General features: G+C 44.0%; 1 protein-coding gene across 4 annotated transcripts in view; it reads left to right on the plus strand.

The window, feature by feature from the left end:
- The first annotated feature begins 291 nt into the window (after positions 1 to 291).
- LOC126996636 (protein Aster-B-like) overlaps positions 292 to 24,545 on the plus strand; it is an 84,806-nt gene continuing 60,552 nt past the window's right edge. Inside the window, exons 1-2 of one of the 4 annotated variants that reach the window (XM_050857320.1) lie at positions 292 to 611; positions 21,403 to 21,465. In XM_050857320.1, the coding sequence (XP_050713277.1) occupies positions 460 to 611; positions 21,403 to 21,465 (215 nt within the window). In that variant the 5' untranslated portion in view covers positions 292 to 459. Of the gene's footprint in view, positions 612 to 13,919; positions 14,117 to 21,402; positions 21,466 to 24,545 lie in introns of those variants that run through there. The other 3 variants (XM_050857319.1, XM_050857321.1, XM_050857322.1) reach the window with 3 other exon arrangements.

A 24,545-nucleotide genomic window follows, 5' to 3' on the forward strand; every position in this document is an offset into this window, starting at 1 on the left:
AAGGGTAGGAAGAGAGAAGAGGAATAGGAAGGAGTGGGGAAGGACAAACATAAGGGAAAAAAAGTAGAGTCGAGTAGAGAAGGGAAAAGGTGAGGGAATAAGAGGGAGTGAGGAAGGAAGAGGAATAGGAGTGAATTAAGGGCAACGGAGTCCGGTGCAGGGGTTAGGAACGAAATTATGCCATAGTAAAAAATGTGGGGATAAACAATATGAAAGTTAGCTTTTATCAACAGTAGGTATATGCGAAAAAAACGATAAAATACAAGTGTCCTGTCAGATTTCCCGTCCACGGTTAGAATAACATGTCAGTCAGGCAAGGCCGCCGTGGGCGAGAGGACGTGTGCGTGTGAGCAGCCCCGCGATGTCTGTCCAGGGCGAGGATGGCCGCTAGGCACGCCGGAATGTTAGCACGAGTGACGGACTAACCCCCGAGCAAGGCAGTGGTGCGCACGGCCCGTGATGGAGTCGCCTGGAGGAGGAGGACGGCCCGCGTCTGCTGCCTCAACACCTGCCCCGTCTGGAGGTGACACGGACCACCACCTCCAGCAGCACCACCACCACCACCTGCAGCACCTCCACCACCTCCAGCAGCAGCAGCCCGCCGGCCTCCAGTGAGTACCCTGACGGCCCTGGCAGTGCCTGGCCTCCCCCGCTGTTCCGCTGGTCTGTTGTGTCACACAGGGAAGGGGCGAGTGTTTGCCAGCCCCTCACGGAAGAGGACAAACTAGAGAGCACAAGGATGTGCCAGAAGGCTATTTAGTTCCTATATACACACCACTTTCAGAGTTTTTCCTTTTTCGTTCATTTGAGTGTTTTGAGGCCTCATTTGTTGTGCAAATAAATAATAGCCATAATGTGGTCAGTGCAAATGTGGAAACTGGGGAGTTGAGAGAGACAGCCTCCCTCCCATTAGGAGGTTACATATATATATATATATATATATATATATATATATATATATATATATATATAGATAGATATATATATATATCTATCTATCTATATATATATATATATATATATATATACTATTCACTTCTTTTAGTGATCCTTACGGGGGGACTGTGGGGGTAAAGCCCCCAAGTAGGTAAGAGTATGAAGACTTCATTTGGATATACACTTGAGATGAGCTGCGGGCTTTGATTGCCACTGGACGCTACAGGCTACTTTGCTGCTCGCGGCCACACAGGCTAGCACATACTTCATGGCTATCTTCACACTTATTTTTATCTACACTCTTATGATTTCTCTTATTTCCCGAATTCCCTCTCCGCTACACCTTAAAACGTCCTTTGCGTGTCACGTAACATAAGAGAATATAATCCAGACCCGTAAAGGGTTTTACCGGCACCAGGGATCGAACCTGCAACTGGCAAGATGGGAAAGCTACTCTTTAACGAGTCAGCCATAGAGATACCCCCATTCACAGAGTGAGTTTTGGGAGGTTTACCCATCAGACGGGTCAGGCAGTACATTCTCAGGAAGCTTGAAGGTTATTACAAAATATTTATGACAACACGAGCAGTTAGTTATGTAGGAAATGAGATATGAGCATGTTAATATTTTAATAATAACAATCTTGTCCCAATAGTAAAGTTGTGAGATAGGCAAGACGAGGTCAGTGTCATTTCTATACCCACATATATGAGGAGCAACAAAAGGGAAAAATGATACACTAGAGGTAACAAAAGGGGTCTCACCGTCAATTTAACCCCTTCCCTCCGGCGACGCCGACATCGGTGTCCGACAGCGTCACCATTAGTCCTCTTCTAAACCTCTTAACCTCTTCACTACGAGCTGTCAAATCGCGCGCCCTTCCCATATCCGAGTACTATACCCGAGAAGAAATAAAACACACACTGGCTGAAATGATGGCGACGTAGTATATACTCGGATATATACGATGAGAGGAAAAATGACGCGTATACTGCGTCATCGGATGCAAGGGGTTAAGAGAAACTGGAAGAGGATTAAGAGGAATTTAGAGGATGATTGAGAGGTTTAGAAGAGGATCCTCTTCCTTCCTCGTGACCCTTTCCATACTGTGACGCCGACGTTGGATGGAAAGGGTTAAACTATTGCCAAACTTTAGACATGTTCAGTATGGCTAAGAAGTATCTGTATGATCAAAACTAAGTGTGAAGTTACTTATAATCTCTTGATTTACAAAGTCACAGCTGTGCCAGAACATGTTAGATACAACAATGGGGAACTCCCTGTCAGCATGAACATATACATTGGCTAATAAAATTTCTGAACCTGTGCAATAATTGGGAAGTGTAATAACAAATCTCTGTGTGGCAGAGGCTCTCCACGCTGACCTAACTCTTCAGATTTCTCTTGATTCCCAGCATCACTGCAGTCACAGTGGAACGCCAGCACTCGTCGAGCGAGCAACTCTCCTGGCCTCTGCGCCAGCTTGTGGACTGTTGAGTTGCTCGCTCGGCCCTGCTACGGGCTGCCTTGTGCGCCTGTTCCCCGCTTGGCATGCCAGCCGGTGGGTTCATCCCCTACCCCATGCCTGAGGAGTAGCATTGCCTCGACACTCTGCTACGGGCCACCACATATGGCAAAGGCCCATCTCCCTTAAGGGGAGATATCTTTAAGAAAGAACTGCAGTCATAAAGCACACCAATAGCAACTTAAGACACATCCTGTTAACCCTTCACACACCAAGACGCGATTCACGTCAAAACGGAATCGTCTACATCAGCTTTTGACTTGAATCGCGTCAAAAGCTTTTAAAAATTCGCCAAAAATAAAGTATCTTTCAGAATCGCGACAAAATTTTTTGCGTCAAAGATCCAAGCTAAACCTATAAAATAAACTAATTGTCAACTCTCTCGTGCCATTGGATTTGAAGTGATAATTGTCCGTGGTTTAGTTGTCTCTCAGCAGGCAGCCTGTGAGCGCGACTGTCGTCCCTTTAAAAAAAAAATTTAGTCAGTAAACTTCGCTATTTATTTGCATTTCTTGATATTTTTTTTCTTTCATAAGGCAGAATAATCTCTTCCAAAACCAACGGTATACAATAATGCCAGGAAAAAAGAATACTCGTGGGTGAAAGTGATAACATGAAAAAAAATTTCGCCGCACGGTCAGGCCATTCCGCGAGGCCCCCTAGGGAGCCCCAGACGGATGTTGCAGTGGAAAGAGAAACTTATTAAACTTTTGGTGCGTGAAAGGGTTAATATGAATCCCTGTGTTAATGATCAATCTAAACTCAGTGATACTTAATATGGATCATACAGATGTTTTATTTCTTAGCTCTGTTGTACAGGTTAAGAATCTTACATTAGAAATGCAGGTCATATTAACAGTGAGAGCCTTTTTGTTGCTCTTAGTATATAATTTTGCCCTTCTTTTGGTTCTAGTGTCAGGATAGAAGTAATGCCAGCTCAGACTCCTGTGCGTTGGGAATTTCGCACAACCCTGGTTCTGTTTTTTTGTTTTTACTAATGATTTAGTCCAAGAGTTGGAGTACCATTCTGCCTGCTCTATGTTGTTAGTGCCAGAGTCATAGATGCAATGGTTTTCTTATGAGTAGCTAGATGATGAAAAATACTTGTCAACTCCCTCACTGCAGTCTCCCATGCCTATGTGTTTCCTGTTGACTGCATATAGCCGTGGCTATAAGCAAAATTGTTTTGGCTATAAGCAACCCTGTTTGGCTGTGGTATGCAACTCATTTTGGTTGGCTATTAGCAACTGCACGCACACATACGTCACATGCTGTTCCATAGACATGTGCACCCTTGCATCACCCCTTGGCTAGGGGTTAAGAGTATCTTTAATGTAACCTAGCTATGTTATGTTGGCCTTGCAGTTAGGAAGGAGTGTTTCTTTATTTAAAAAAAATGTAACAGGTATTGTAGAACAATTTTTTGTCACCAACGAAAGAGTTACAGAAATCATTATCAAGCTGAACAAAAGATAGAAGCTTGAAATACTCCAGGCTTGTGCACCAACATCAACTTGTAATGAGGATGAAGATGAAAAATTGTATGAAAATATTGAAGCAGAAATGAAAAATCATAAAACCTAGGTTTCAATAGTTATGGGAGACTAACACCAAAGTATGGACCAAAATTGTTGATGAAATGGCAATTAGTCAGTTTGGATTATTTATTTATTTTTTTTTTTTTCCCCCATTTCTGCCTATAGCACTGGTAGGCTATCTTGGTTGGGCCTTATGATCACCCCAGTCTTTTATGATCCAGGCAAGTGTTTATAGTGGTGCCATCTTGCTTTGGCTCATGCTGCCCCCCGGAGCTCATCTTTGATCCTTTCATTAGAGACAGACTCTGGAGTCCAGGTTGATAGGTGGTCCTCAGGACAGCATGTGGGTGTCTTAGGCCATTCACTAGAAATTCTAGAGGTTATGATAATAAATTGGGGAAGACAAGGTGCCCGAGGGATATCAAGAAACAGTTTCCCCATAGATGCATTGACACCTGGAATGACCTCCAAAAGAAGGTACTAGTTTAAGCCAAAAATATTAATTGCTTAATTCAAAGATAGAATTATTATCATTATTATTATTATTATTATTATTATTATTATTATTATTATTATTATTATTATAAATGAGTACTACAAAAGGGCATCAACTTGGTAAACACACACACACACACACTCACTCACTCACTCACTCACTCAAGGGAGGCTGCAGGGTGACTCAACAGCCCTCCACCCCAGTCCACGCCCGGGTAATGATAGTCTGCCAGCCACCGCCGCTGACGTGACAGGGACCAACGAGGGCACTTGTTTCCTCGGCGTCAAAATATTTACGCAGTTTCACAGGGCAGCGCGACCTTCAGCCCTGACACCACCACCACACCCCATGACATCCACGCGGTGTTAGTCAGGTGAAAGATTTTTTGATCGTGATAGAATCTGGCGAGGTATGATAGTGTGTGTGTGTGTGTGTGTGTGTGTGTGTGTGTGTGTGTGTATATACGTAATTCCTTTTTTTTACCCGATTGTTTCGTCCTGTATTTCATTATGCAATTCCTTCACCTTAATTTGGATACTACTGGCGCACACGATTTCACTTGTTTCTCTGTGTGTGTGTGTGTGTGTAGGGGGGTAATAGTATTCGACCTAGTATAACCTTGATATGTGTATTGGGTAGTCATGGCGTGACCTTGACATCGATCGTCGGTAACTCGTTGCTCCAGACACACGCACGCTGTACCTATAAAGGGTGCGTGCCTGCTATTGCCTACGCAGTCACATACTCCTTGGGCCCGGGTGCTGATCTGAGAGCTAAACCGGTGAGAAAAGACGGAGCTTGGGGGTGGAACTACTTGCTGTGAAGTTGGGATTGTCTTAACTTACCTGAATCATGTAAAATACGAGATTAGAATGGTAAGTTAGTTGGGGAGTTAGTCTTAAAGTTAAACTATTTGAGATAATGAAGTTCCAAGTTTTAGGGATGACTTGCGCATCAGGTAAGCTGGGTAAAGTATGATATTAGGTTAAGTAAGGTTAGAGTTGAACTACGTGAGGTAAGATTAATGTCAAAAGTTTGGGAATTGACTTTAGCGCTACGAGTGAACAAGAATAAAAGAGGTACTAATGCTTGTGGTTGAATATGAAGTTAGGTCTCGTTTGGTATTAGGTTACGAAAGGTTAAAGTTGAACTACATGAGGTAACGTTAATGTCAAAAGTTTAGGAATTAACTTTAGCGCTACGAGTGAACCAGAAAGAAGAGATACTGATGCTTGTGGTTGAAATATGAGGTCAGGTGTCGTTTAGAGGTGAAGTATATTTGAGGTCACGTCAGGATTTTAAGAAAGTCTGATTATGATTCGTTTTCTATCATTATGGCTGGGTTAGACTACATCAGAGTGAGGATGGAAGGGATAATCTAGATCAAGCGAGGCCGTCATACAGGTAGTTGTAGATGGTGCGTCCTTGGTGCCAGTCGCTAAGGGTCAAGGGTGTTTGTAGCAGGGCGAGGCGTCATGTGAAGCTTATTGAACCGCCTGCCACACACAGCGTTGCAAACAGCCGCCCACCTAGCCACACACAGCAACGGTTCACGGCTATCGTCTGCACTGCGCCTCCGGGAAATTCAGTATTGATAGAGCGCACTTTTCATTTTCCGGCAGTTCCCGCGCTCTCCGGAAAATTAGATTCGCCCGTCGCGTGATTTGAGGGAAAGCCTTTTTGAGTGTGTTTTATCCTTGCAACTTTGGACAGACTGAAAAAAAGAAAGTGTTACAACTATATGTTAGCTTCTCGTCGGTTCGTGTGTGTGTGTGTGTGTGTGTGTGTGTGTGCTAAAGTCGATAGTAGCCACCACCGTTGCTTCAATGGAGAAAAGATCAGACTAGAATGAATGATTTAAAGCCGTGAGCTATGTACCCTACGCACGCACTATTCCCTTCGCTCACTCAAGGTCAAGGAAACAGCCCCGACCCTCTATCTGGCAGCCACCTCGTTCCTTAGTGACGCACATAAACATCGTATAACCCCCGCCCTCCCTACCTCTCTCCCTTCGTCCCTGTGCTGTGGTGTGTTATTAATTAGATCTACAGTACCGTACCGCTCCCTGAAGACGTCACACTGCCCCTCCTTCTTTTACCTCCTCCTCCTCCTCATCATCATCATCATCTCCATCCTCTTCCTACGTTTACTTCTTCTGCTACTCCATTTCTCCTTCCTTTTCTACTGTTTTTTCTCCCTCCCCATTCTCATAATTCCTCTTTCTCCTCCTCCTCCTCCTCATCATCATCATCATCATCATCATCCTCTTCCTACGCTTACTTCTACTACGGTACTCCATTTCTCCTTTCTTTTCTACCGTTTTTTTCTCCCTCCTCAATCTCATCATTCTTCTTTCTCCTCCTCCTCCTCGGTTGGATGGTATGGCTATCAGTGGCACTATTTATGAAGGACGTGATGGCTCGGGGAACTGCCTCATAATGACCCTGTGTGATGTAGTACTAGTAGGATGCGTGGGTTGACTTTATTTATAGCTTGTTGTTTTGCGATTTCGCCTTATTTATTTATTTGCTCTCTCGTTGACATTGTTTTGTATTTATAGAATGAAGACTGTGATGGCTCGGGCAACTACCTCATAATGACCCTGTGTGATGTAGTAGTTATAGGATACGTGGGTTGGCTTAATTTATAGCTTGTTGTTTTGCGATTTCGCCTTATATATTTGTTCTTTATGGCGTTTTCCTGTAATTATAAAGTCCTGCTTCACGGCATTTGCATTAGGAGGTAATGAACGGAATTGCCTCATACATAATCTACATATATGCATTAGGTATTGAACGGAATCGCTTTTAGATACATATTTGCTCTTTTGACATTATCTTATATTTATAAAATCCTGCCCCACGGAATTGGTCTTAGAAAGTATTGAACGGTATTCCCTTATATATACCTAGCCTACATATTATTTGCATTAGGTTATGAACATAATTGCTTTCAGACACATTATTTTTTTTTGTTATAATCTTGTATTTATATCTAAAGTCCGACTACATGACATTGGCCTGAGTAGCTTTTGATATCGCGTTGGTAAGGACGCGTGTATATGTTATCGATAGAGTGAGTACAGCGTTAAAGGAAATCAATAACAGTACCTGACGTGGATGGGCCAGACAGGGAGGTGATTTTTCTTTTCTTTTTTTCTTTTTCTTTTTTCTGAACTAGGGCTGGAATGGGGGCGACAGGAGACAGGACAGGACAAGAAAAATGTGTGTGTGTGTGTGTGTGTGTGTGTGTGTGTGTGTGTGTGTGTGTGTGACCTTGACATGCTTTTTCCAAGACGACGCCTCACCTCACCTCGGTGTTTGACGTAAGCACACACACACGCACAAACACGCTCTTGGTTCTCTCTCTCTCTCTCTCTCTCTCTCTCTCTCTCTCTCTCAGCATACCAGCCACGTAGCAAGATTTTTTATTTTTTAAACGTTTGGTTCGTTCATTTCCTTCCTCTTGCTCATCTTTTTCCATCCTTTCTCTCTCTCTCTCTCTCTCTCTCTCTCTCTCTCTCTCTCTCTCTCTCTCTCTCTCTCTCTCTCTCTCTCTCTCTCTCTCTCCCGTTTCCTGTACATTCATCATTACGGTACTGTTATTTTTTTACTCTTTTCTCTATTATTAACTTTCTTTGTTCACGAGTTCGTTGTTTTTTCTTTGTTTTCCTCGTCGTCTTTCTCATTTAGATTCTTTCGGTTCTCTTTGTGTGTCCGAACATTGTCTGCTCTGCCGATTAATCTCTCTCTCTCTCTCTCTCTCTCTCTCTCTCTCTCTCTCTCTCTCTCTCTCACACACACACACACACACACACACACACACACACACACTTTCTATCTATCTATCTCCCCCTCCCCCCTACACACTCATTTAGGAAGGGCACTGACCGCAGGGGAATGACGAGTCCAGACCGTGATCAGACCATGGTGAATGACCCCCTCACACACACACACACACTTTCACACCTGCTCCTCCAATGCTGTCCCTGCTTATCACATTTTCAAGCAACACCTGCGCTGCTCTGACTCTGGTAAACATCGGCCAAGGCGGTGTAATTATATAAGGGGACCAGACGAGGTGCTCTTAACGTGTAATGTCATGATGCTCCCACTGCTGTCGCTGTCTGGTTTAATAATTAGTGGCTGTTAGGACGGGAATGTGCTGGGGGAAGAGTAGGAGGAGGAAGAGAGGGAGAGGAAAGAGAAAGATGAGCTGCTAGCGTGAATGGAATATGTAGGAAGAGGAGGAGGAGGATTGTTGGGAAGAAGTCTGTTGGGAAGGGTTATATAAGAGGAGTAGGAGAGAGAGAGAGAGAGAGAGAGAGAGAGAGAGAGAGAGAGAGAGAGAGAGAGAGAGAGAAAAAAATCGGCAAAGCAGACAATGATCGGACACACAAAAAGAACCGAAAGAATCTAAATGATAAAAAAAACGACGAGGAAAACAAGGCAAAAACAACGAACTCGTGAACAAAGAAAGTTAGTAAGAGAGAGAGAGAGAGAGAGAGAGAGAGAGAGAGAGAGAGAGAGAGAGAGAGAGAGAGAGAGAGAGAGAGAGAAGGATGGACTGCTGGGAGTTGTATAAGAGTATTAGTAGAAGGAGGGGGAAAAAGAGGAGGAGGAGGAGGAGAAGGAGAATGAAAAAGAGGTGAAGGAAAGGTAGAGACAGGGAAAGGAGAGAAGTATGGAGTGCTGGGAAGGAATTGAATATGTAAGAGGAAGAGAAGGGAAAAAAGTGGATTGAGAAAGAAGAAAGTAGGAGCAAAAATATAGATAAAGGAGGAAGAAAAGGAGAAAAAAGAAGAGGCAGTGAAAGGAGGAAGATGAGCTGTGGTAATCATGGTCGTAGTAAAGCCACAACTAACAGTAACAGAACATAAGAACGTAAGGAGTCTGCAAGAGGCCGGTTGGCCTATACAAGGCAGCTCCTGTACACTCAACCCCACCTTACCTCACCATCCATGGCTTTATCTAACCTCTTCTTGAATGTATCTATGGTATTGGCACCCACAACATGGCTCCCAAGCCTGTTCCATTCGTCCACCACTCTGTTGGTGAACCAATTCTTGCCTATGTCTTTGTTGAATCTGAATTTGTCTAACTTAAAACCATTGCCACGCGTCCTACCTGGTTCTTTAACTATCAAAATCTTATTGCCATCCCCTTTATTAAAGCCCTTCATCCATTTATAGACTTCGATCAAGTCTCCTCGCAACCTTCGCCTTTCTAGCGAGTGTAGATTTAAATGTTTCAGCCTGTCTTCATAAGGCAAGTTTCTCACCCCCTGAATCATCGTTGTCATCCTCTTCTGTACAGATTCTAACATCTTTATATCCATTCCATAGTAGGGGACCAGAACTGAACTGTATAATTTTATATTAGGGTAGGGACGTAGCCTTATGTATTCTATTGATATAGATTTTGTATTTTATTTCTACATCAAGTAATGGCCCCTTATAGTAAAGACGTCTCCATTCTTCTGCCTCTCCCCTACGCAGTTACTTAACCATGATGTGAACGGTGACACTCACAAAAAAGAAGAATAGGGTTGTAGCTATTTGTATTTTATTGATATTGTAGTTTATTTATGGAGCAGTTATAACCATCACGCTACGTCAGTTGTGTTATTCAGTACGTGGGATGACTTATGAAGAAACATATGGGAATCAATGCTGAAATATTGCACGAGAGCTGGACTGCTGGGCTTTGAAATTACTCTATACTTAGGCACGAAGAAAAGAAGAAAAAAAGGTATGAAAGATGATTAAATAGATGACAAATTGGAAGGGCGGGGCGAGCCAGGCCGACCCCAGAGTGTGGGGCCAAGGCCGTGATGGGTTTTCAATTCCCGGAGAGATCAGCTGTTTTTTTTTTTTTTTTTTTTTTTTTTTACCGAGTGTGTGTGTGTGTGTGTGTGTGTGTGTGTGTGTGTGTGTGTGTGTGTGTGTGTGTGTGTTCCCTCCTTCCTTCCTTTCATCCTAACTTCTTTTTCATTGATTATTTCCAGTTACCTTTCTTTTTCATTCCCTTTAATCAGTGTCAGTTGTAAGGGCGATGGTGACTGGTGGTAGTGAATGGTGAACGGTGATGGTGGTGGTGATGGGCAGGCTCTGTAAAAACGCAGGTCCCCGGGGCGGCATGGTTTAGTTAACGTGATGGCGGGAGAGGCTGCCAAGAGGAGATGGCGTTATAAATCTTACTCTTGCCACCCTCATTTCCTCGACTGGCTGCCTGGCGGTTCCCCGATCCCATGGCCACACCCACACGGCGACCCCAGCACCACACCCACGCCCACACACTCACAGTCTTAGCCCCACACCCTCACCCTCACACACATATGATCAGCCCCCCACCCACACCCATATTCACTCCCACACCATAACATTCGGTAAAGAAGACCGACCCATCCTTGCCACCCACTGCACATGAATGAATGAGTGTTTTTCATGTTCGTGGTTCTAAAGCCTTGTAAAACTGTCCCTAGGCTCATAAAACTACCCTTGGAATCACTAACACAACCTCTACGAAAGCCTTATCAAATAATTATGTGTGTGTGTGTGTGTGTGTGTGTGTGTGTGTGTGTGTGTGTGTGTGTGTGTATGCCACGAAGCGTTTAGAGACAGATATGGGGTTCATTGAAGGTCACATATCCTGTATCCACCACCCAACCTACACATCCCTCCTCCACACCCACACCCTTACTTGGGAATCAGATATCCAGCTCCCAGCCTCCCCCACATCCCTCCCTCCCCCTGAGTCCCCCATCCATCACACAGCAAGGAGGAGGCGGCGTGGCAGTATCATTGTTACGTGGCTAATGAATGGCTGAGACGGAGCGGGTTGAATTACGTTCCCCGCATTGCTTAGGAGAATGTGACGTCCTTAATATGTTTACTTGCTCGCCGGGGAAGTTGGAGAAGGAGAGTTATAATGAGCTGGTGTGTCGCGTCAGTCTGGTGTGGTATGATATAGGGTGATGAGTCCACTCGAATCGTGAATGAAGAAGTGTAAAGGGCAACGTTAAAAAAAGGAAATGAAGAAAAAGGTGAGGGGCAAAAAGGATAAAGGAGGGAGAGAGGGAGAAAAGATAGAGGAAAGAAAGGATAGATATGGAGAGAAGAAAAGGAAATAAAAGAGATAAGTAGTTGTCATAGGAGCTTAGGCTAAAAAGTTGATGGATTGTAATAGTAGGATGGTAGATGATAATAGATTGTAGTATAGATAGTGTAGGTAATAGTGTGTGGGATAGAAAGCAGGTAGATAGATAGATGATAGTAGATAGTAGTACATATAGCAGATAGATAGTAGGTAGATAAGAGTAATAAGAATGACAGTGGTAATAATAAATGTAGTCTACGGGTTGAAAATATTAATATGATAGAAATTCATTACTGAGAAAGATGGCAGAAGGAAAGTAAAAGGGTAAGAGGTATGGACTAGCAGGCAGCAGAAAGCCTGTTGGCTCATTCAGTTCTTTGTCAGTCGTTATTCAATTGCTGCCCGTGCAGCTTGGCAGGAAGGATTAAAGCACTTGTGTACCTACTCTTGGGAACGTTCAGTTCACTCCTGTTGCAGCAAAGTGGTGGATGATGATAATAATAATAATAATGATAATAATAATAATAATAATAATAATAATAATAATAATAAGCAAGATTAGATCATATGTTCCTCCCTTCCCACTTCCGCTCCCCCATTCATTTCCTTCCCCCTCTCTTCCCTTATGTGGTGGTGGTGGTGGTGGTGATGGTGGTGGAGTGTAGGTGGTTCCCGTTGCTTGTGTACACAGGCATGATGGCGCGCAAACACCTGCCCGCCCAGCACACAAACACACACACACACACACACACACACACACACACACACACACACACACACATCAGCAGAGTATGAAAACAAAATTGGTGATAATAATAATAATAATAATAATAATAATAATAATGATAATAATAGATATGACAACAAAAAGACCAAAAAAATTAAATAGAGCACTAATGTCACCTAATTTACACCGTTCTATTAGTCATTAGTAGTTCAGGGACATTCTCGGAAATTCACAATGGAAAATAAAACAGCCTGACTTGAATAGAGGGAGGAGGAGAAGGAGGGGGAGGAGGGGTGACTTTGTGCCTGGCTTGGGAGGGAAAGGAGGAGAGGAAGAGGGTAGATGGAGGAGGGGTTAGGGAGGGTCGTGGATGAGGTGTGAGGGTGTGGGAGGGAGGGAAGGGAGAAAGGGTAGGAGGAGGAGGAGGCAGGAAGAGTAAGGGAGGGACTGGGATGAGGTGTGAGGGAAAACGAGTGCCAGGTAGGGAGGAAAGGGAGGGGTAAAGGGGAGAGGAAGGAGGCAGGATGGGCGAGATGTTGGGGTGACTGAATGCCAGGTAGAGAGGAAAGGGAGGGGTAGAGGAAGAGGGAGGAGAGGTTAGGGAGATGAGGGTGCAAGGGGAGGGAGGGAGGTGCCAACAGTTCAGAGAGAGAGGGAGGAGGAGGCAAGAGGAGGGTTAAGGCGGGAGGGAACTGGGTCACATGGGCGCCCCTCAACACCTGTGACTGAGAGCCGCCAGGTAAACTATAGCAACGTGTCACGCGGGAAGACACGAGTGGCATAGGCAGTCCAGAGGTGCCAAGGTTGCGGTTTTCCTGCTAATTGGGCTAGTTATGATGACGTTCCGCGGGTTGTATTATGAAGTCGCGTGACGGTGTGTTTTGGGGAATGGTTTTAACTTTTTTTATGGTGCTCGTGTACGAAAAGAAGAAATCACGTTTGGTGTCTGGTTCTCAAGATTAAGACCGTATTAGTTTCAGTATTTTCTTCTTTTCTTTTTTCTGTTGGGCATTTTTTTTTACTACTTGTTTTTGTTGTTGTTGTTGTTGTTGTTGTTGTGTACGAAAAGAAATCACGTTCGTTGTCTGGCTCTCTAGATTAAAACAATATTAGTTGCAGTGGTTCCGCGGGTTTGTATTTTCCTATTGATCGCGTGTTGTGTGTCTTCAGGTGATTTTAATTATTTTTTTTATGTTGCTTGTGTACGAAGAGAAGAAATCAAATCAGGTTGTCTCGTAGAGTAAGCACAATTTAGTTAAGTCTCTAGAATAGGTATCAATTGTTGTTTGTTGTTTCTTTTGTAGTGGTTTTATTTATTTATTTATTTATTTTGGTGTGTGTGTGTGTGTGTGTGTGTGTGTGTTTATATAGGAAAAGAAGAAATCAAATCAGGCTGTCTGGTATAGTAATCACAAGTTAGGTAGGTCTCTAGAGTTAGTATCAGTTGCTATTTTGTTTCTTTGTTTTCTTGCGGTGGGCGTGGTAGCTAGCATTGTTTTCCTGATGGGCTATTTTTTACAATTTTTTTACCATTTTTGGCATACACTGACACGCTTGTAGCACTGACTTGGCAACCCTGAGGGAGGCGTAAGACTAAGGCAGTAGGAGCAGTAGTAGTAGTGTGCGGTGAGCCAGTGTACCGGGAGGGTGTATGTAGGGACGTCTGAGGGCCCTCCGCCGCCTCCCTCACTGCTGCAGCCACGCTATGGACGCGGCTCTGACGTGGCTGCCGGACTTGACTCTCGGCTCTTTTGGGAACGAGACTACCATTCCTTCCCCGGCAAGAATTAGGCATCTGTGAGTAGCATTGAAGAGACAGATATTCCTCACCTTGCAAGAATTAAAAATATATATAAGTAGCACTCTGTATAGATAGATATATAGGTAATGAAACTACTAATCCTCCCCCTGTGAACATTAGGCATCTGTGAGTAGCGCTGTAGAGATAGACAGTCATCCCCCTGCAAGAAATAGATATGTAGGCATCGGGACACCTCTTCTCATGTAATTGACTGCTCTTTCGGCCACCTCTTCGGATTCTTTACAGGAGCAGCGAGTAGCGGGCTTTTTTTTATTGTTGTTTCCTTTTTTTGTGCCCTTGTGCTGTCTCCTTTGCTGTAAAAAAAAAAGTAAGCATAGATATTCCTCCCTCTGCAATAATTAAACATATGTAAGTTGCAGTAAGCATAGATATATAGGTAACGATACTGCCATTCCTTTCCCTGCAAGAATTACTAGACATCTGTGAATAGCGCTGCAGAGATAGAGAGGAAAGTATCAAGACGCCATCTCCTTTCCATCCGATTTTGACCTCTCTAGTGGCCACTCACCTGTACCTTCTTAATGGGAGCAGTGATTAGCAAGCTTTTTATTTATTTGTTGATTTACTCTTGCCCTTGAGCTGCTTCCTCTACTGTGAAAACAAAATCCTCCGCCCCCAAGGATTAAACATATACGAGTAGCACTAAAATAATGACTCCTCTTTCTACAAGGATCATATATAAGTATTAGATAAGGATTAGATATATAGGTAAAGACTAGGCCATACGGTAAAGCTGCACGTGGCCTCGATGCTTATCTCCGAGACATTGACCCTTGGACTTGTGGTGGGAAGTGGCCATTACCCAGCAGATAGATAGGTAGATAGATAGGTAGTAAAAAATAGTTCATTCACCACAAAATTGGACACGAGTAGTAGTTTATTGCAGTTTAGTTTGTTGTAAGGCCATATTGCGGTACACACACACACACACACACACACACACACACACACACACACACACACACACACACACACACACACACACACACACACACACACACTGTCTCTCTCTCTCTCTCTCTCTCTCTCTCTCTCTCTCTCTCTCTCTCTCTCTCTCTCTCTCTCGCTCGCGCCAAATTCCCGGGAACAGTTAAAAGGGAAATGCCGTCTCGTGGTGCATAATTAAGAATGGCCTAAGGTATTTTTTCCTTTATTTTTCTCTCTCTCAGTCTAGTTCGTGAGCGGCGTTTCCTCTGTGAATACCAGGTGAGCTTTTTGAGTGCCTGTGTTTCTGCTTCCTCCTCTGCGATTCCACGATGTTGATGTTGTTGCTGTTCTTGTTCTCGTTTACCATTGGTGTTAGTGATCTTATTATTTCTGCTACATAATATAACCTTACATTTGAGATTATATGTAGCACACGACGTTGGATAATTTTTACCTCTACTGTAGGAAAGAAAAAAGATAGAAAATGAAGGGGAGAGGCTGCTGACGAGAGAGAGAGAGAGAGAGAGAGAGAGAGAGAGAGAGAGAGAGAGAGAGAGAGTCAATTATTTATTTTTACTTTCCATCATTTATCAATATTGTGGATTATTTTCTGCTCTTATTAACCTTGCTTTCTACTTAGTGTGTGTGTGTGTGTGTGTGTGTGTGTGTGTGTGTGTGTGTGTGTGTGTGATTTCTCGCACCTTTAACGTTGCGGTCGAGTCGCGGAAAGGTCATTCGTCTTGTGGTCTTGGTCTGGGTCTGGGACGAACGTAACCTGGCTGACCAATGTGTGTGACGTGTATGTATGTGTGTGTGTGTGTGTGTGTGTGTGTGTGTGTGTGTTTGACATTTTTTTTATGGTTGAGCACGCTCGTAAAGTCCCGTATTTTATCATATTTTCACGATTTCATTTGGTGTGTGTGTGTGTGTGTGTGTGTGTGTGTGTGTGTGTGTGTGTGTGTGTGTGTAGTTTAATCCTGTTGTGTATGCGTATTTTTTGGATATGCATGCCTGCTTGTGTGTGTGTGTGTGTGTGTGTGTGTGTGTGTGTGTGTGTGTGTGTGTGTGTGTGTGTGTGTGTGTGTGTGTGTTTGTGTGTGTGTGTGTGTGTGTGTGTGTGTGTGTGTGTGTGTGTGTGTGTGTGTGTGTATTATCAAACCATATAGTTACACAAGCCTCAATCTGTTACCTGCATGGCATTGACCGGAAACAGTGTGTGAGAGAGTGAATAATAATACCTTGCTCACCATGATGTAACGCTTACCTTGCCTTATCGGGGACCTGCTGATTATAATGTTTACTCGTCTCCTATGCACGATCAACACTCCTATCTCAACGCCCGTCTATTACCTCTTGACTCTGGCAGATCACGTGTGTCAGTGGTGGATAGTGAGTAGCCTAAGGTGGAGATTGCATTCTGTAGTTCGTCATTCTTCCCAGCGGCATAGTGTGACAGTTCTCGTTCATAAGGTTAATTCATCTGTGGAGTATCAAGTAAGGTGTTTTAGTGTGTGGGTGTTTTCTCTCGTTCACGTCGATCAGTGGTGGATAGTGACTTAGGTGGGGCTTGCATTCTGTAGCTCGTCATTCTTCCCAGGGGCTTAATGTGACAGTTCTCGTTCATAAGGTTCCTTCATCTGTAGGAGTATCAAGTTAGGTGGGTATAGTGTTAGTGTGTGGGTGTCTTCTCTCGTTCACGTCGATCAGTGTGGAGAGTGACTAAGGTGGAGATTGCATTCTGGAGTTAACGTTTTCTTCCGCTTTTGAGTGTGACAGTTCTCGTTTATAAGGTTCTTTCGTCTGTGTGGGGTTATCAGGTAAGGTGGGTATAGTATTAATTTATGGCTGCTATGTAGTTAACGTTGATCAGTGTGAAGACAAAGGTGAATATTGCTTTCTGGAGTTCACGTTTTCTTCCGCTTTTGATTACGACAGTTCTCGTTAATAAGGTTATTTCGTCTGTGTGTGTACTGACCATCTAGTCTTCTGTACTTGTAGTGGCTGAGAACATTATACTCAGGGACATACCCGTACGTAATGCTCTGGTTTTCCTTTGTATACTAGGCTAGGTAGATGAAGATAGTTATATAGAGATAGTATATATACCACACTGTACAAAAATACATATATGCGTACCTTTCTATCAACTCCCACGTAATAATCAGGGTTTCATATATATATGCACCAAGTTCCTCTGTTTAGATAAGACAGGCAAACAATTTATAGACCACACAGTACAAAAACACACACTCATAGTACGCACCTTTCTACCGACCAGTATCACAAGGGCAAGTGGATAACCTGCTTCAGTGAACTTAACCGCCAACTCTCTGACAAACATTCCAACTAACCAAGACTCGCGTGGTCATAGTTTAAAAGCAAGATCCGATACTACACGTCCACAGAGGCATAGTTCTTGCAGTGCTGGAATCGCTGTGTTAGGTGCGCGCTTGACCCCAAATGAGGTTTTGTGTATAAATGAAGTGAATTGGATGTCGTTTTTTTGAAGTGGAATTGCGGAAACAGAGAGAGAGAGAGAGAGAGAGAGAGAGAGAGAGAGGAAAGAAACAGAAAAAGGAAAACAAAGAGAAATAAAGATGATAAAGAAAAAATGGAGAGAGAGAGAGAGAGAGAGAGAGATTTACATAGATTTACATAGAAAATTAGACCACACAGACCCTATGGTCCAGACTAGGTGGTCTGTCCTTAAACCTAAGTGAATCTACACTAATCAGATGGCTCCAAAACGTTGCTTTTCTACTCTAGTTAATATTAAGTTCAAGGAAGTGACAGTCGAGTTTGTTTTTAAAGGAGTCAATCGTGTTACACTGGACCACTGACGGTGGGAGCTTATTCCATTCTCGCACTACAACGTTGGTGAAGAAAAATTTGGTGCAGTTTGAATTTACTTGTCTACATTTGAGTCTTATGCCATTGTTCCTCGTTCGCAAAGTGTCATCGATCATAAACAATTTTGTTCTGTCTACATTCGTTAAACCATTAAGTATTTTAAAACATTCGATCAGTTTTCCTCGGAGGCGACGTTTCTCGTAGGATTTGTTGCGCAAGGGATCATTTTTGTTGCCCGACGCTGAACACCTAATTTAGCAATGTCCTTTGCATGGTGAGGAGACCAAAACTGTACCGCATATTCCAAGTGGGGTATGACTAAACTATTGTAGAGCGGAAGTATTACATCTTTATTCTTGAATAAAAAGTTTATCTTAATGAAGCCCAACATTCTGTTCGCTTTATTTGCTGCATCGATGCATTGATGTGAGAATTTGAGGTTTGACGCGATTTTGACCCCCAGGTCCTTAACGCATTGAACGCTTGTGAGTTTAACGCCGCGCATTTCGTAATCGAATTTCTTATTTCTTGTTCCAACTTGAAGGACCTGTCACTTGTCTACGTTAAAGGGCATCTCCCATCTATCCGACCAAGCTGAAATTTTATGCAAATCCTCTTGGAGGCCTTGCCTGTCTTCGTCAGTGAGAACCGAGTTACCAATCTTTGTGTCGTCTGCAAATTTACTAATGCGATTATTGAGTCCAATATCCACGTCGTTGATGTAAATAATGAAGAACACTGGGCCAAGAACCGAGCCCTGAGGGACGCCACTAGTGACCGGCGCCCACTTTGAGTTAAATCCGTCAATCACCACTCTTTGTTGTCTGTTGCTCAACCAATTCGCGATCCATTGGTGTACTTGACCGTCAATACCTATTTGCTTTAATTTATAAAGTAATTTATGATGTGGGACTTTATCAAACGCTTTCTGGAAATCAAGATAGACTACGTCCAATGATTTGGTAAAGTCATAAACTGAGAAGAGGTCGTTATAAAAGGTCAACAGATTTGATAGGCAGGATCTTTTGTTACGGAAGCCATGTCGTGAATCCCCAATTAATGAGTGGCTTTCGAGGTAACTCGCAATTTTGTCTGTAATTATACTCTCAAGTAGTTTACCTACAATTGAAGTTAGACTAATGGGTCGGTAGTTACCTGGTTTTTTTTTTTGTCTCCTTAAAAATCGGTGTCACGTTAGCCTTTTTCCAATCCGAAGGGACGATGCCTTGTCGCAAGGACATATTGAATACGGTTGTGAGGGAGGAGAGTATCTCGCTCTTTGTTTCTTTAAGCAATATAGGATATACTTTATTGGGTCCGGGACTTTTATTTGTTCTAAGTGAATGGAGAGCTTTAAGAACTTCATTGGTTGTTATTTCAAAATTAGGCAATGCTTGCTCGAGATTTACATTAGTACTGGTGTTGGTGGTAGCGGGAGGAAGACTGTTAGTATTAAACAACGAGGAAAAGTAATTGTTTAAGAGGTTTGCAATGTGTTGGCTGTCAGTCACTAGTGCACCGTCGCTGTTTGTTAAAGGTCCAATTCCACTTCTGATCGCCTTTCTGTTGTTTATGTAACTGAAGAAAGATTTCGGATTATTTTTACAGTTGGCTGCAATATTTTCTTCATATCTACGCTTTGCCTGACATTCTAATCTTTTTACTCGTCGCCTGGCATCGTTATAAACTCTAATGTTTTCGGGCGTGCTTTGTTCTTTCTTTAACCTGTAAAACAATTTTCTCTCCTTGACTGAGTGTTTAATTTCGCTATTAAACCAAGGTGGGCTTTTATTAGTGTTAATTCGCTTCTCGCACAAGGGGACGAATGTGTTCTGGTGAGTAAGTGATTTTCAAAGCTTAGCCAGGGTTCCTCTACATTGCCGTCATCTGATAGTTGTATTTCTGTTAGTTTTTGTCGGATTTCTACGAAGTAAGAGGTGTTCTCCTACCGTGACATTACTGACTAGGTTATCTTGGGTCGTTATAACAAGGTCGAGTATGTTATTTTGTCGAGTTGGTTCAGAAACCATTTGGCTTAGATAATTTTCTTCTAGAAATTCGATCATTCTATGTGACTCGCCGTCTGTACCTGACAGTGTCGCCCAATCGATATGGGGGAGGTTAAAGTCTCCTAATATCAGTGAGTCGTTGTTATTAAGTGACTGCCTTAAAACGCTGTACATTTCAAGGTCGTCATCGAGTGATTGCCCGGGAGGCCTGTAGGTGACAGATATATTTAAATTGACTTTTGCAATGTTTACTCGCACGCACAAATGTTCAACGTTACTGTCTCTTGGTGTTTTGTCAGTGGGTTGCAAATAGCTTTTGACAAAAAGGGCGACGCCACCACCTCTACGGTTTACACGATCTTTGTTGAAGAGTCTGTAGCCATCTATGTTGTATTCGGAACTTAAATCAGTGTTTTTGGTGTCGATAAATGTTTCGGTTATAGCAATTATGTCAAAATTTTCTGTTAGAGCAAGACATCTCAGTTCATCAAATTTGTTTCTTAGGCTACGCGCATTGAAACTAAGGATTTTTAAGTTATCTAGAGGCTTGGTAATAGAGGTGGTGGTACTTGCGGGATCACGGTTACGGGTTTGTTGCGATGCATGGCGTCTATTTACACGGGCGGGGTGGAGGGACGTGGCTGAGGGTCGTTTTTTGATCGGGTGTCACGTACTGCGTCGTTGAGGAGCCTTCCGAATCTGGCTGCCCCGATGGGAGATAGGTGTATTCCGTCCCTGTGGAAGAGCTCACTTTGTCCGTAGAAATTGTCCCAGGCGTTGAAGAACTCCACGTCAAGCCCTCTGCAAAGAGTCTGTAAGCGATTGTTTAGGCTGAAGGCCTTACTGAAGAAGTCGCTCTCCGCCCACGTCCGTGGTAGAACTCCTGAAATCAAAATGTTAGGGGATTTAGACTTATACTGCTGGATGAGCCTACGGTACTTGTCCAGGAGTTCCTCAGACCGAGTCGTGGTGACGTCGTTCGTACCTGTGTGAATAACAAACAGTGAATCATTAGTAGCCTGGGGGGAGATCTCCTCAAGAGCAGCCGTTATATCGTCTATCCCAGCACCAGGATAGCAATAGTTCCGTCTTGGACGAGGAACTCTGCCGCAGAACTCAACGACCTGCTGGCGAATCATGGAGTCACCCACCAGGAAGGTGCTCTCCTGCTCGTCCTCCTCCTCCAGAATGGCAAACCTGTTGAAGCAATGAACAGGATAAATTGCTTGTCTGGCTGGTTTGGCTCCTCCATTCACGACGGTGAAGCCATCATGGGCGGTGCCACTACCACCCTCCAGCTGCGTGGTGTTGTCTGCTGGTGTCGACGGTACCGCTGAGGGCAAAGGGGCGGTGGGAAAAGGGTTTGGCACCACGGCAACGTTAGCCTGGATGAATTCCTGCAAGGAGGCAACAGTGCGAGAAAGCTCTATTATTTTATTCTGACCTGCTTCCATCTTCTCTTCTTGCTCCTGCAGTCTGGTCTCGAGGTGCTGCCTGGAGAGACACAGTCGACAGACAACAGAACGCCATGTAAAAAAGTGAGCTGAGAAGCTACCGTTACAAGTACTGCGCTTCTTAGGCTCCATCTTAGCTGAAAGTGATTAATGATTGCCTGAAATGAAAGAGATAAAAACACAGAGTGAAGGGGATTAGGAAAGGAGTGAGGTGAGTGAGAGGGGGTTTAGGAAAGGAGGTAAAGTGAGAGAGAAGAGGAGTAGGAAGGGATGTGAGGTGAGTGAAGAGGGGGAAAGAGTGAGGTGTGTGAGATCAAGGAGGGTTAGGGAAGAGGTGAGGTGAGGTGTGTGAGATCAAGGAGGGTTAGGAAAGAGGTGAGGTGAGCGAGGGGGGGGGGGGCATAGAAATATGTGGAGGTGAGGGAGGGGTAGGAAGAGCTAATCCTCTAGGGGATTTGTAGTGAGGAGGAGCAGAAGGGAGGTGAGGGAAAGCGGGGTAGGAAAGGTTAATCCTCTAGGGGATTTAAAGAGGGTGTAGTGAGGAGGAGCAGAATTCAAAGGGTGAGGTGTCAGCAAGCACAACGCTAAAAACACTCGAGAAACACACGAGAAACTCACGCAAGAACACCCGACACACCCAAATCACACGTGAAAACACTCGGGATCACAACACACTCGAAACAGTCAGAAACTCAAGCATAAGCACGATTCAGCACCCCCAAGTCACTCGCAAAAACACTGGAAACACAACAACACACTCGAAACACCGGAAACACAACACGCTCGAAACACTCTGAAACCCACGAGAGAGAGAGAGAGAGAGAGAGAGAGAGAGAGAGAGAGAGAGAGAGAGAGAGAGAGAGAGAGAGAGAGAGAGAGAGAGAGAGAGAGAGAGAGAGAGAGAGACTGACCTACTGTTTTCAGTGCTTTCGTCCGTAATCAAATCTGAGGACCTTGAGGTTTGACATGCAAGATTATAATGCTTTTCGAAGGTCCGTTGAATGTGTATTTGTGGATCTGCGTATTTACTTAACTCTTTTTGGGGCGAGTGAGTGAGTTAGAGGTCATCATTATGTGTAATATATATACTTGTGTTCTTTGAAATTAGGAGAGGAGAAAGGGATGAAGGAGGAGGATGATAAGAAGGAGGGAAGGGAAGGGAAAGAAGAAGGATAAGGAAGAGGGAAGGTAAAGAGGAGGAAAAAGATAGAGGGAAAGAAAAGAGAAGAGGAGGAGAAATAGGAGGAAAATGAAGGAAAGGAGTGAAGAGAAGGAAAAAAAGGGGGCAGGAGGAGAAGGAGGTGGGCAGGGAAGGGGTGGAAAATGATAAAAGAGAAAGGAAGGAATGGTGGAGGGTAAGGAGAAGGAAAGGGAAGGAGAAGAGGAAGGGAAAGAAAGGGGAGGAGAGGGAACACAAATGGAGCGGAAGGTGTTTAGCAAAGCGTGCCTGCCCTGTATAAAAAAAATATATATATAAAAATGTTTAAAAATATATAACAAAAAACTCCGCTATTTCCGCTCGACTGGGAGTTTTTTTATGTGTGTGTGTGTGTGTGTGTGTGTGTGTGTGTGTGTGTGTGTGTTGATGAATGCGGATCCTGTTCTTTATATGTAACAGTGTGTGTGTGTGTCATGATCGGGCTTGGTTACGTGGCTTGGCGTGGCGTGAGACAGGAAGAAAAAGAGGAGGAGGAGGAGGAGGAGGAGGTTGATGATCTGGTACTGACAAAGTGGCTTAGTGTATTATCGTAGGAGGAGGGGGAGGAGGAGAGGAGGAAGAGGTGGTGGTGTTTGAGTAGGGGTGGAAGGTCAAGGAGGAGGTGGTATGGTGGTGGAGGTGGTGGTGATGGTGGTGGTGGTGGTGATGGTGGTGGTGATGTCAGGTCACCAGTCAGTCAGCAAGGCGATCACGTAGCAGTTGTAAGCATCAGGACTCCTTTCTTATGCAACCTGTTTCTCTCTCTCTCTCTCTCTCTCTCTCTCTCTCTCTCTCTCTCTCTCTCTCTCTCTCTCTCTCTCTCTCTCTCTCTTTCGATATGACTACGCTTTTCTATCAAGGTGACATCTGAGAGGACTTGCGTGTGTGTGTGTGTGTGTGTGAGTGTGTGTTTTTGCGTGTGTGTGTGTGTGTGTGTGTGTGTTAGTGAACTTCGCTCTTTGATCCGTAATGTTACAATTGCTGGGTTACGCAACTTGTAATGCGCGTGTGTGTCTTAGAGAGAGAGAGAGAGAGAGAGAGAGAGAGAGAGAGAGAGAGAGAGAGAGAGAGAGAGAGAGAGAGAGAGAGAGAGACTTGGACTTACGAAATCAGCATCACATGAGTAAACGTCACATCAATCTTTTGACATACTTGCGCCATTAGGTGCCTTTTTCACCTTGAGCTGTTTGCGCCATTCTCTTACTAACACGGAAAACTTATACATTGGACATAAATAAGCCTGTATTCTGAAACGTATCCTCCCCTCAGTTCGCCTGTATGAAAAGCCTCTCGTGGAAGTTGGTCTGATTTCCGCGGGCTGTTTTGTGGTCCCAGAGACAGTTTTACCCGACTTCTGCATCTTAAATGGGGAAAACCCTGTTCATCTTCTCTGTGGCCTTGGGAAAAGTCGTAATGGGAGCCCGAGGCGTTTAAAAATGTGGACCCTAGCATTTAACCCGCAAAGGTGGCTCATAGATAGCTGGTAGGGGAACAGAGACTCGTATTATCAAAGGCTCTTGTTACGACCGTTTCTCGTTGCCACAGAGGAGATAGTCTGGTTGTCATGAGTGATTTTCCCGCTCACTTATTGGACGTAGATATAAACCCGCAAAGGTGGTTCATAGATAGCTGGTAGGGAAACAGAGGCTCGTATTATCAAAGGTTTCGGGCTCTTGTTACAGCCGTTTCTCAGTGCCACAGAGGAGATACGTTTGGTTGTCATGAGTGATTTTCCCGCTCACTTAAATATTGGACGTAGATATTAACCCGCAAAGGTGGTTCATAGAAGGCTGGTAGGGGAACAGAGGCTCGTATTATCAAAGGTTTCGGGCTCTCGTTACAGCCGTTTCTCAGTGCCACAGAGGAGATACGTTTGGTTGTTATGAGTGATATTCCCGCTCACTTAGATATTGGACGTAGATATTAACCCGCAAAGGTGGTTCAAAGATACCACGGAGAGGAACAG

The sequence above is a fragment of the Eriocheir sinensis genome, chromosome 10 (assembly GCF_024679095.1).
Source record: "Eriocheir sinensis breed Jianghai 21 chromosome 10, ASM2467909v1, whole genome shotgun sequence".
In the NCBI taxonomy this organism is placed as follows: Eukaryota; Metazoa; Arthropoda; class Malacostraca; order Decapoda; family Varunidae; genus Eriocheir; species Eriocheir sinensis.